General features: G+C 49.1%; 1 protein-coding gene across 2 annotated transcripts in view; it reads left to right on the top strand.

Annotated features, from left to right (window-relative positions):
* SEPT2 (septin 2) overlaps nucleotides 1-9,591 on the top strand; it is a 27,321-nt gene extending 17,730 nt beyond the window's left edge. Inside the window, exons 8-13 of one of the 2 annotated variants that reach the window (XM_006909912.3) lie at nucleotides 1,145-1,246; nucleotides 1,632-1,777; nucleotides 3,337-3,420; nucleotides 4,473-4,530; nucleotides 5,861-5,966; nucleotides 7,499-9,591. In XM_006909912.3, coding sequence (XP_006909974.1) covers nucleotides 1,145-1,246; nucleotides 1,632-1,777; nucleotides 3,337-3,420; nucleotides 4,473-4,530; nucleotides 5,861-5,962 — 492 coding nt within the window. In that variant the 3' untranslated portion in view covers nucleotides 5,963-5,966; nucleotides 7,499-9,591. The remainder of the gene's footprint in view (nucleotides 1-1,144; nucleotides 1,247-1,631; nucleotides 1,778-3,336; nucleotides 3,421-4,472; nucleotides 4,531-5,860; nucleotides 5,967-7,498) is intronic. The other variant, XM_006909913.3, reaches the window with a different exon arrangement.
* Nucleotides 9,592-11,303: the final 1,712 nt, after the last annotated feature.

An 11,303-nucleotide genomic window follows, 5' to 3' on the forward strand; every position in this document is an offset into this window, starting at 1 on the left:
GAGGGCCGTTGACTAAGAAACGTCCAAACCTGTAGAGAATTTTTGTAAGAATTTGAGCCAAGCTGATGATATATGTGGTGGCGGCGGGGACGGGGCATGGTTTAAATGCTCTGGGGAGTGATGGTTTTGCGGCTTCTTTTATGCCTTTGAGGTTAAGGAGGGACCATAAGGAAGTTCACACAGAGGTGAGGAAGCGAGGTGGTGCAGACTATAGGACAGTTAAGATCGAGGCTTAAGGAGGAGTGTCTTAGAGGGACGTCACAAAGGTGCATGACCCTAGAGGCACAGAAGCGGCAGCTTGGCCTAGTGAGGGCAGGGGAGCCTTTCAGGAAAGATGCACATGCTTGGGATGTGACCTGTCCATTGGGGGACTTATGGTCAGACCACCCTGCGAGGTGAGGTGCCTTGTCGCAGAGCCCCTTCTATCCGTGCACAAGGCCCAGGCCCTGGCGTGTGAGTGGGCACAGCTCCCCGCCTCATACGTGGCGCAGTACTGGGTGTCTAGGTCAGTGACTAATGAGAGACCGGCTGGCCTCAGCCCAGCCCCTCTACAGCCTGGCAGCAGCATAGAGTATGAGGCTCTACCACTGGCCAGTTTTTGCCTGTTAAAATCCGGATTCCCAGACCCCCATTATGGTGTTCAGGGGACTCTCCACTTGGTCCCTCCGGTGGTCCTCTTGACTCGGTGTCCTGCACTCCAGCCTTCCTAGATTTGCTGTTACTTCCAAAACCTATCTCTCGTGCCCTCCCCTCCTTGGCTCTGACAAGGCCTTCCCCGGGCACCTCTCCCTCCTCCTCCCATTAGACTCCTGCCCTTCCTCGGGGACCCTTGGCGACAACGTGTGGCTCCTCTCGTGCCTCAGCATCTTCTGTGGTGGCATGTGGCGACCTTAGGGCCTGTTATGACATGCTTTTATCGTGGCCGCTGTGCACGTTGAAGTGATGGTGGCGTCACTGCCATCGTGGACAGGACCTAACGTAGAAATGCCTTCGGCCCTCCGTGAAGTCATCGGAAAGTAACCGTCGTAACCTGTTTCTTTATTGACGTTTGGGTAATTTGACATGTTTTCAAATAGGTCGAGTTGGACTTGACTAGAATTTGTGCAGTTTGTTAAAATTGTTACTGGTCTCGACGTTCTTTCAGATTCTGGATGAAATCGAAGAACATAACATCAAGATCTATCACTTGCCTGATGCAGAATCGGATGAAGACGAAGATTTTAAAGAGCAGACTAGGCTCCTCAAGGTAAGAACTCTGTCTTCAGGTGCATGAGGTCGCCAAGGCCTATTTGTGTCGCCTGCCTTCAAAACAAAAGGAGTTGGCACAGGGCGGAATCCTGGGAGGCTTGACTCAGAAAGTGTCTGGGTAGGTGTGCTTGCAATAGTGTCTGTGCTTTAAATACGTTTGGACCTCATTGTCACCACAAGGGTTAGAAATCTCATTGCAGGTTTAATTTCTTTCAGGCAGTTTGTCCCACAGGGGAGGTAACTGCCACTTTGAAGTCAAACGTTGTTTGTGTGCCAGTAGCTTTCCAAGAAAACTTGGTAGTAAGCAGCCAAGTGCCCTATGCGTGCGCCGTGAGCACCGGGTCCCCACGTGGAGTCTGTCTAGCCTGGCTGTCCCTCTCTAGGCCAGCATCCCGTTCTCTGTGGTCGGATCCAATCAGCTGATTGAAGCCAAAGGCAAGAAGGTCAGAGGTCGCCTCTACCCGTGGGGCGTCGTGGAGGTGGAGAACCCGGAGCACAATGACTTTCTGAAGCTGAGGACGATGCTCATGTAAGACGCCCCTGCCCCGTTAGCAGTGCGGAGCCCGGGGCAGCGCTTCCTGGTGGCTTCCTGGTGGGAGTGGCCAGTGGCCACAGAGGCAGCTTCCAGCGCATTGAGCTGCCACGGGGGCCACTGGGCATGGTGCCGGAGGCCCTCACTGGAGTCCCCCTTGGCAGTACACTAACCAGCCCCTTCACCCGTGGCCGGGAGCTTCATACACTCCCCAATGATCTCCCAGGTCTCCTTCGAGGCTAAACGCCCTGAACCAGCCTGGGCCAGCTCCTGCTCCCTGAGGACCGGGTGGGCTCAGCGGCGCGGGCAGCGGCGGCTTCCCTGGCGCTGGCTGACGTGCATTACCATGGCCAGTCGGCCTCAGGCTCCTGGGACGCCCTGGCCAGCCCACGATGCTTGATGGCCTCTTAGCAAGTGGAGCACCCCATGACGAGAACAGACTGCTTTCCCCTAAAAGTAGCTTTCGCGTCCAGTAACATGTGTGCAGTGCTGTTGCTCTTGAGTAAAGAGGCAGAAGGACGGAGCACAGCTAAAATCCGTGACCTCCGCAGCCCGCAGAGCTCGGAGGAGGCGGACCCAGATGAACGCGGAACAACTGGAAGTTGCTTGTGTGCCACACAGGGTCCGCTTGGTGTAGCAACTTCGAGTGAACTAAAATCACTAAAAACATCATTAAAATTACTATTCAAGCTAATGGTAAGCGAAATTCAGTCCCTGCGTAAGGTAGTTAACGTGAACCCAGCTCTCCAGGATGAGCCCTTGGCTGGCAGGGTCCCGTCACGGGCAGTGTGGATCCCGAAGACAGCTCCGGGGTCAATTGTGTGTTTCTCAGAGGGACAGCAGCCCTGGATTGCGGGTAACAGGAAGTGACACCTTCACTCATTTATGAGCACCAACATGTTTAGAGACACTGGGCCAAAAATCAGTCTTTCTTATGGTGATTAGACCAGCGACCCCCAGCTCTTCTGGCACCAAGGACGTTGGGCCCATGAGGAGCTGAGGCAGAGCTGAGGCGAGGATGCGCTGGGGAGCAGCTGCACACATAGGCTAAGCCTTGCTCCTCGAAGCCGCTTCCCTCCTGCTGTGCGGCCCGGTCCCTACCAGGCCAGGACCGGTACCAGTCTGCGGCCCGGGGGCTGAGGACCCCTGGGTTAGAAGAGGCAAGTGCCGTTCCTGTAGTTATGTTTAGAAACGTGTATCCTGCTTCAGACATTGGTTACCTAAAAACTCAAATCTCGTTGTGTATCCGCCTCTGTCCAGCGGCGATGGTCTCATGCAGAGCTTGGCAGTGCTTGTGGCAGAGTCCCTGCGAAAGGGACTCTTCGCCGGGCCCTGTCGGGCGAGTGTGTCTGCGTGTCATTTCCTGGGTAGCACGGAGAGACATACCTCCGCAGATGTCTCCGTAGCCTCGCCCCCTCACCCTGGAATCTCAGAGACTTCACGTCGTTTACCAGGTTGAGGAGGTTTCGTCACGAGGGTTTCTTCCACGTCCTCCACTGGCGGTTCCCAGCGCCGGTGGCGCGCGCGGCCCAGCCCCACGTTCTCTTCTCTTTCAGCACCCACATGCAGGACCTCCAGGAGGTGACCCAGGATCTGCACTACGAGAACTTCCGCTCCGAGAGGCTCAAAAGAGGCGGCAGGTTATTGCTCGAGTCATGCTGTCCCCCTCTGTGCATAGTGTGTCACCCCAGGTTATGCCGTCCCTCTCCTGGATGGGTTTAGCTTGGTCTTCTTGACCTCTAAGCAACATGATTTGGTTTCTTGTTATGACACTAGTTTTTGTGGTATTTTAGCCTGCTCTTTAGTGTGAGTGATTAAAGGTAGTCTTTAATCATCTGCACATAAAGAACAGCTTCAGATGGGAGGGCCGGGCACTAGCTTTGAGTCTGTGAGGGAGGCACTAGCTTTGAGTCTATGAGGGAGGGTGTTAAACCGCAGCGCCCTCATCAGGGGAGGGCAGCAGGCCCCCCTCCCCACCTCCGAAACTCACGTGGCCGCCCCGTCTTGGCTTTTCTTTTTCACAGTCCTAATAGGTTTTTGTTTGAGACCTGATTTGTTTCTGATAAAATCATATCTCTGCTTAGAGTTTAACAAATAAGTGATACATACATAAAAGAATTTTCTGTATTGTAGTTCCTTGAAATGTTCACATTTTTTAAAAATGTGGTGGATTTGTGCTACGTATGAGATATACATTAATATTAATGTGGGGACCAGACATTAAGAAAGGTGTCAGAGGCAAGGAGGTCTCACTGAGGAAAAGCTGGCCTGGCTGTGACCCACCCCACCCCGCCACCCCCCCGGCCACTGGTTACGAGAAGCTGTGTCCTCGTGAGCGCAGAGGGCCTCTACTGGCCGCCTCTGCTTAGACATCAGATGCTGTGTAATGGTTATAGTCTGTGCATAAAGGTTAACTTTAAAAGGGGTATTCGCCAGGTAATAGCTATTATTTTTTGAGTAGGTAAAGATGAAAATGTTATCCCAGCTTAGAGAATCTCTGGAATTTTCCATTTCATGTTGCTCTTTTTTCAGCATTCTTTTTTATGTCATTAATCAGAAAAGTGAAAAAGTTTATGTAATTTTAACTAGATAATATTTCTCAGATATGTAAAATGAAGTGTTATCTTGTCATCAAAAATAACCAACTTACATTTGTTGCAATATTATAATTGTAATTTCTTTTAACTCTTAGAAAAGTGGAAAATGAGGACATGAATAAAGACCAGATTTTGCTGGAAAAGGAAGCTGAGGTAAGTAGAAAAGGATTTTTTCAGTCTAAAGCTGTTTAGTTTACATCAAAAAGTGTTATTTGTAGTTAGCTTATTTTTTGAGAAGGAACATAGCTCACATAACTAATATATTTTATACATACATCTGTACATAGTATGCATATTGCTTTGCACGTATCACCTCATTTATTCTCCAGTAGCAGTTTAATAGAAAGCTTGGAAACAGACTGTAGTAACATGACTGATTTTGTAACATTCGAAAGTCAGTTTTTCTATGCATAGGTTATAACCAATTAGAAAATTTAACGAAAGAAACCCATTCACAGCCACTAACAAAAATTTAAGAAATACATAGGACTTAACATGAGAAAGAAACTAAAAACCTAGTGACAAAATTTTCAGAATTTTAATATACACACAGCTTGTTAGGATGCTTAATTTCCAGATCCTTGTTCTAAGTTAATCTCTAAATTTAGTGCAGTTCCAACGGAGTCGTGTGTGTCTGCTGAGTGTTTTTTTCTGGGGAGAGCTTGACAAAATAATCGTAATGTGTGTTTTGAAGACTAAGCATGGGAAACGGGGCACTGTAAGGAGTGGATTAATGAGAGGGGGCTGGCTTCACTGGTCACAGACATGTGGGAGAACGGGGCTTGTCTGGAGGGTGTGGCCGGGCGTGGGCTGCCGCCTGGGCGCACACTTGGGACCTGTGGGAGAGCGGAAACGTCCTCCGTGATGAAGCTGGCCCCGAGACCTGTAGAGTTGTGGAATCCAGACATAGTAAATGATGGTAGAACAGGCCAGCCTTTCGGAAAGGAAAGTAGGACTTGCTTCTTTGGCCAAATTAATTCAATATATTTCAACTATTTAAATTTTAAAAACCCGCTAAGTTACCTGAAAAAAGTTTCGGTGAGTGTTTCGTAACAGCTGCCTAGAGGTCTTTCTAAACACACAGAAACCACAAGGGTGAAACTTGACAGGGATAACGAAGGGCAAACATCGGCCGTGTGAGTGGCGGGGACCAGCCCCGCACCCCTTGGCTGCATATCATCCCTGGGCGCTGCAGTTTTCTCCAGCCTTTTAAACTAAAAAATATTATCTTTATCTTGTCTTTTTTTACTTCTGTTTATTGATAATTTCTGTTTTTTACTTGAATTGCATATTTTTATTTGTTCAATATTCTGTTGAGTTGCTGATTGTCTGACTGGTTTGTGAGAGTCCTTTGTATGTTAACTCTGTCACGTTTCGGGAAAGCATAGAAGTTGAAATCGTAGGACTCACAGAACACCTGTCAAGAATAAGGGACAGCAGACCCTGACAACCAGTAACGTGTCCCCATGTCTTGTGCTCGTAGCTCCGCCGCATGCAGGAGATGATCGCGAGGATGCAGGCGCAGATGCAGCTGCAGATGCAGGGCGGGGACGGCGACGGCGGGGTCCATGGGCACCACGTGTGAGGTGGTGAGGATGCCTGGATGACAGGCCTTTGTCACTCATGCTTGGCATTTTGAAGTCTGTCTCTGCATCCCTGGTCTTGAGGGAAAAGGGCTGTTCCTAAAAATGGAAGCGTCTCCACTCCTCCAGCCTAGTAAAAAGTCTTCCTGTTTTCTGAGCTGTAACTATGGTGGGCAGTAGAAGAAAAATTATGTTAAAGTAGCCCGTATTAGTTACATGAGTAGAAGTTTATTAAAGCTGAAAACATCTCTTCAGAGGGAATTTTAAATGTTATTAAATGGCTTGTGGAGACCAAAAGTAAAGCTGGCAAGAGAGGGGGTGGGTTATGCCAGGTAGGGCAGGGTTACCCCGATGGAGTTGCTGACCTCCCGCTCGTCACCACAGCTCTGCTCCATCCCCTGGTAATTGCAAGTCACGTAGTAAGTCCGGCCTTCCTGCTTGAAGGGAGTCTGCAGACACCAGGGACCCAGGACTAGGCAGAGCTTCCTTGTGTCCTCTGGACAGGTGGGCACTCAGCTGTTTAGGTGGCTGCTGTCATCACCTCCAAGAGGAAGGCAGGAGAGGTCAGTTCAGCCATAGGAAGCAGCAGTTACACGGGGCGGGGTGAGGGCAGACCGTTCCACGGCAGACAGACAACGGGCTGGACAGTTAGAGCTGGTGCGGGTCTGCGTAGAGGAGGACTCTCACTGCAAGTCAGGGATCTAGTCGTAGAGGCGCAAAAGTGTTGGTGAAAACAGGGAGGTGACGTGAGTGACCCAAGGCTTAGCTGACACATGGCAGGATTGATGAGATAGAGGGCAAGGAGTCCAGAGGCCTGGACACCTATCATAAGTTCTCCACGACAGAGGGACAGGTGATGAAGGGAGGACTTAGAGGAGCACACTGGCGCATTGGTCACCAAAACAGCCCCTGCCTTGCGTGGCTTGTTGGGAGAGGTTTTAGTAGTAAAATATACGCACAGAAAGGCACAGAGACACACGTCCAGTGTAAGCAGCTACTAGAAGGGACCATCCATGCAGCCCCAGCCTGCGTCAGAGTTGGCCGCTTTACTTTCGTCATCACGGAGACCTTGGGACAGTCCCAAGGGTGCGCGCCAAGTTCACACTTCACCAGTAAGGGCACTGATGCTGGGCCGGGGTATAAAACGATCTGCCTGTGGTCACATAGCTAGTGACTCCAGTGGCCGACGGCGAAAGCAGATTGGGAGCAGACGGGGGAAGCGGAAAGAAGCGGGGATGCAGGGGCGGGCTCCTCCAGGCTGGGTGGCCGATAGGCTCATAGGTGTCTCCCTTTTACTCTGACCTTGCTGCTGTTGCTTTTAAAGCTTTAATTATGAAAATTCGACTTTAGGTACAGAAAATCAATCAATATTTTTATACACTTCTCAGTTTTGCTGTACTTTCTGTTGCTCAGTGCCTTATAAAGGACGTTTGCCTTGGTTAACACTGCGGTCCTATGGCCAATTTGTGCTCTGTTACACAAAATATAATGCTGTTACTGATCAAAGCCTTTCAACATGTTGTGCTTTGTTTTTCCAGAAAACACTTTGCAAGATAAAACATTCCGGATGAGTAATACAGCTCTGTGTTTTCAAGAAATCGTTGGAGGGGTGCCGGACCACATGTTACAGTGCCTGTGGCCCAGGATTTTAATTTTTTTAAACTTTCGCCATATTCTTTTTGTATGAAGTACTTTAAACATTTGTATTCGTTACTAGAGTATACTTTATGTTTGTGAGTGAACTTTGCATTTTCATTTTCTTTCACCTTAACTAACCACTAATGTCGGGATCGATTCCCAGGGATCAGTGAGCATGTGTAGTTACTGTGATTTGGCTGGCCTAACCAATTAATCGTTGAGGAGCACTCGTATTTCTGAAACATTTAGATTTACCCAGAATGTTCCCGAGTGATAGAGACATGGATGTGGTGACAGACAAGGCACAAGGCTGCTTACTCACCAGGGCACGTGTGTCGTGCGGGGACTCCTCCCTACCTGCCTCTGTTTGGGTGCGACACCTGACACCTGACACGGGTTTTGCTGCTATAGTTCAGTACCATTAATTCACCTGCACACTTACTGTTTACCAAATGACACAATTATCTAATGAGATACACATTTATATTTACATGTCTTTCTTTTAAGAAACAGGTTTTTAGGGATAAACTTTGAGAAGTCTCTGGATTCTTATATTGGGTCATTTTTTAAACCACTAGGCAGGGAACTTGTCACAAGCCACTTTTTGTAGTGTTCAGCGTTACTGGTTATACTCTGCTACAAAAACAAAGCACCGTGGGCCCTAGTTTTCATCTTGCAACTAAGATTCTCACCAACGGTGAGAGTCAATAAGCTATTTTTACTCAACTAAATTAAAAAACAACTTTTTAAGAAAAATTAACAATTGATCTGTTCAGAAACTAACATTTTTATATTTTTATACTGCACTTTAATATATTCTGTAACTGAAGGTGTAGGAAATCTGCCTCAGTGGTAGAAATGAGGGTTCTCTGGTGAGTGGGTGCCTCTGAACCCAGACCTGTCACAGGCCCTAAAGCCTCAGCCCTGTGACTCCCAAAATGCCAACCAGGTTTCCCTGATTTGGCTTTGTTTAACTGTTTCTTTTTTGAATGGTTTTCTAAAAGGTGGCAAATAGCAGTGATCATTTTTTTTAATGTGCAGATTGTCTTGTTTATTTCAGCTACTGCCATTTCCTTCATTTATATGTAATACAGATTTCTCCATGTGTCATGGAAGAATGAAAGACATTTCAGATCTGGGCTGGTTGGCAGATGTCGCCAGTCCGAGCCACACCTGGTATTTTCTGTGTTCTGTGGCCTTGGCCTCCCCCCCGCCGCCCCCATCTCCCAAACCAGTCTCCCTGTCGTGATTGAGGGTGCTGATGCTCCCAGGCTTTTTCCCAGTGTTTCTGACGTTGGCAAATGGGTCCCCAGAAATTAACAGGTGAAAGGAGACCTGGAGGTGTTGGTTTATTTAATATTTTCATTTTGCTGTAACAGGAGGGATTGAGATGGAGAAAAGGCTCCATCTGAGGATAAAGAGGTTTTTCCGTTTGAGCCAAAAAATAAAATGAGGGTCAGAATACATTAATATGGTACAAACTATACTGTGTTCTTGCTGACTCGACCCTTCCCTATTGCATAATTGTGACTGGTCAGAAGCTTTAGGTTTAGGCACATTATGCAAAGTTTCCATAGAAAAGGTGTATGGCTCTAGAGTACCTCCATTCAAGACCAATTATTTGGGTTCTTTTGGTATTTATTAACTCTGCCAGTAAAAGCTGTTTAAAGGGAGGCAAGGGGACATTTGCAGGTGGTTGATGTAAGCCCGTGTGCATTTAAGTAAAATTACTACCCAGTGCTAACTGCCCGCCCCCATGATGGTTAGGGTTAAGCTGGGTGGGTTGTCCTACACCTCTGCACTCTTAAATCCCTTTTTGTTTTTTTTTTTTTTAGCCAAACCTAAATAAATACTTTTGCTAATAGATAGTTGCTCTTTAACTAAGAGGTCATCTTTATCTATAGAAATGTATTTTAAAAACTATTTTACACAGCAGTTTTGTATCCATTGAAACTAACCTTTTATCAATAAAGCACTATTGTTTAGACATTAACGGAGTAGTCCTCATTATTGGTTCTTTATGAGGGAAAAGTGTAAAGGTCCAAAGCCGCCTTCAAACATCTATATATAAAATCAAGTAGAATTATTTGCACCAATAGCACCAGCACCCAGCAACTTTGTATTGGCGATCCCAGCCCAAAGGAAAGAGCCATAAAAGACTAGAAAGGAATTATTTACAGATGATCTGATTACCTAAAGGGAAACTGATAAATATTAGCACCAGTAAGAGCTCAACGATGTCAACTCACGAGTTAGAGAATTTAGTGGGAAAAGAACGATCTCATTCACTGTGGCAACAACTACTAAATAAATACCTGGAAATACAATGAATGACTGAACTATAGGAAATAATTTTTCTAAATATTTCTAAGAAAAGAGGTAAGGAATGTCCCTGTACAATTTCTCAGACATTTTCAAAACCTAGAATGTAAAGACGATCCGCGTGGCTGAATGGCCCTCTCGCTGTCACCCAGGACCCTCTGGACCTTTCCATCCATGGTGTCAGCACTTCTGAGCCACCACCTCGACCCCTTGGTAGTGAAACTCCTACTGTCTCTAGTTCCTTCTGGTCCCCCTTGCCTTGCACACCCCTCCCTGCCTTGCTCCTTTCCTCCAATTGCCAGTGCACACCCGGCAGCCTCCTGGGGTCACCTGCCTCTCTAACCAGGCTTTCCCGTTCGCAGCCTCCACTGGCAGTGTGCAGCTGTTGGGGAGGGGGGTTCAGCTCGGGCTTTGTGCTACCCTAGGGGCAGCGAAGATAGTCTGTTGGGTTCTTCGTGACGATGGTGTCGTGGGGGGGTGGGGCGATAAGAGGAAAAGCTGGGAGGGAGTGGTGGAGGATTCGGGGGACAGGAGGAGGAAGAGGTCGCCCTAAAGGGCTGATACCCTGGAGGTGAGATCCCTGTGGAGCCTCGCACCCTGAGACCGACGTACTGGGATTGGCATTTACTCCCATCTGGCTTTTGGGAAACGAGGGGTCGCGCTTTGCTCAGGAGGGAGCACTGTAGGAGGGAGTCCCCTCGAGGACTAGCCCAGTGGGTCCTGAATTTATTCCAATAGTTTGGCGGGAACGGCCGCAGGTGCCAGAACCACACCCACCTCGGCAGGTACGTTGGGCGGGGGTCTTGGAGAAGGATGCGTAGTAGTTCACTGAACCCCTTGAAGGAGAAGGGGTGTGTGCTCCGGCGAGTCGGGCCTGGGAAACGGTGTCACGTTTCCATTCCCAGGTGGGGGGCGCGAAGCTAGAGAGGACTGCGAAGGCTGGAGGGCCGTGGGCCTCCCCAGAGCGACCAGTCTACGCCGCAGCATATCCTCGCTTGGCCCTCGGTACTCAGGATACGGACTCGGTAGCCCCAGGAATAGAGGTTAAGATGGAGGCTGGGCGAAGAGCGGAGAGGAGTGAACCGCGCCCCGCCCGACTCGCGTCTCCGAAGTTGAGGCCCCGCCCCCAAGCCGCGGCCCCGCCCAGGGCCGAAATCCCGACCCCGGAGTCGAAGCCCCGCCCACCGAGCCAAGGCACCGCCCAAGTCCGCGCCCCGCCAGGGCCAAATCCCACCCCCCCAAGCCAAAGCTCCGCCCAGGGCAGCGACTCGCCGGGGCCGAGTCTCCGCCGATTTGCATTCGACTCCGCGAGTGCCTCTCTCACCGCCCCCTCCCCGTTCATTCACCAATCAGAGCTCGGCGTCGCGCTTCCAGGCCAGCCCC

This window comes from Pteropus alecto, unplaced genomic scaffold (genome assembly GCF_000325575.1).
Source record: "Pteropus alecto unplaced genomic scaffold, ASM32557v1 scaffold143, whole genome shotgun sequence".
NCBI lineage: Eukaryota > Metazoa > Chordata > Mammalia > Chiroptera > Pteropodidae > Pteropus > Pteropus alecto.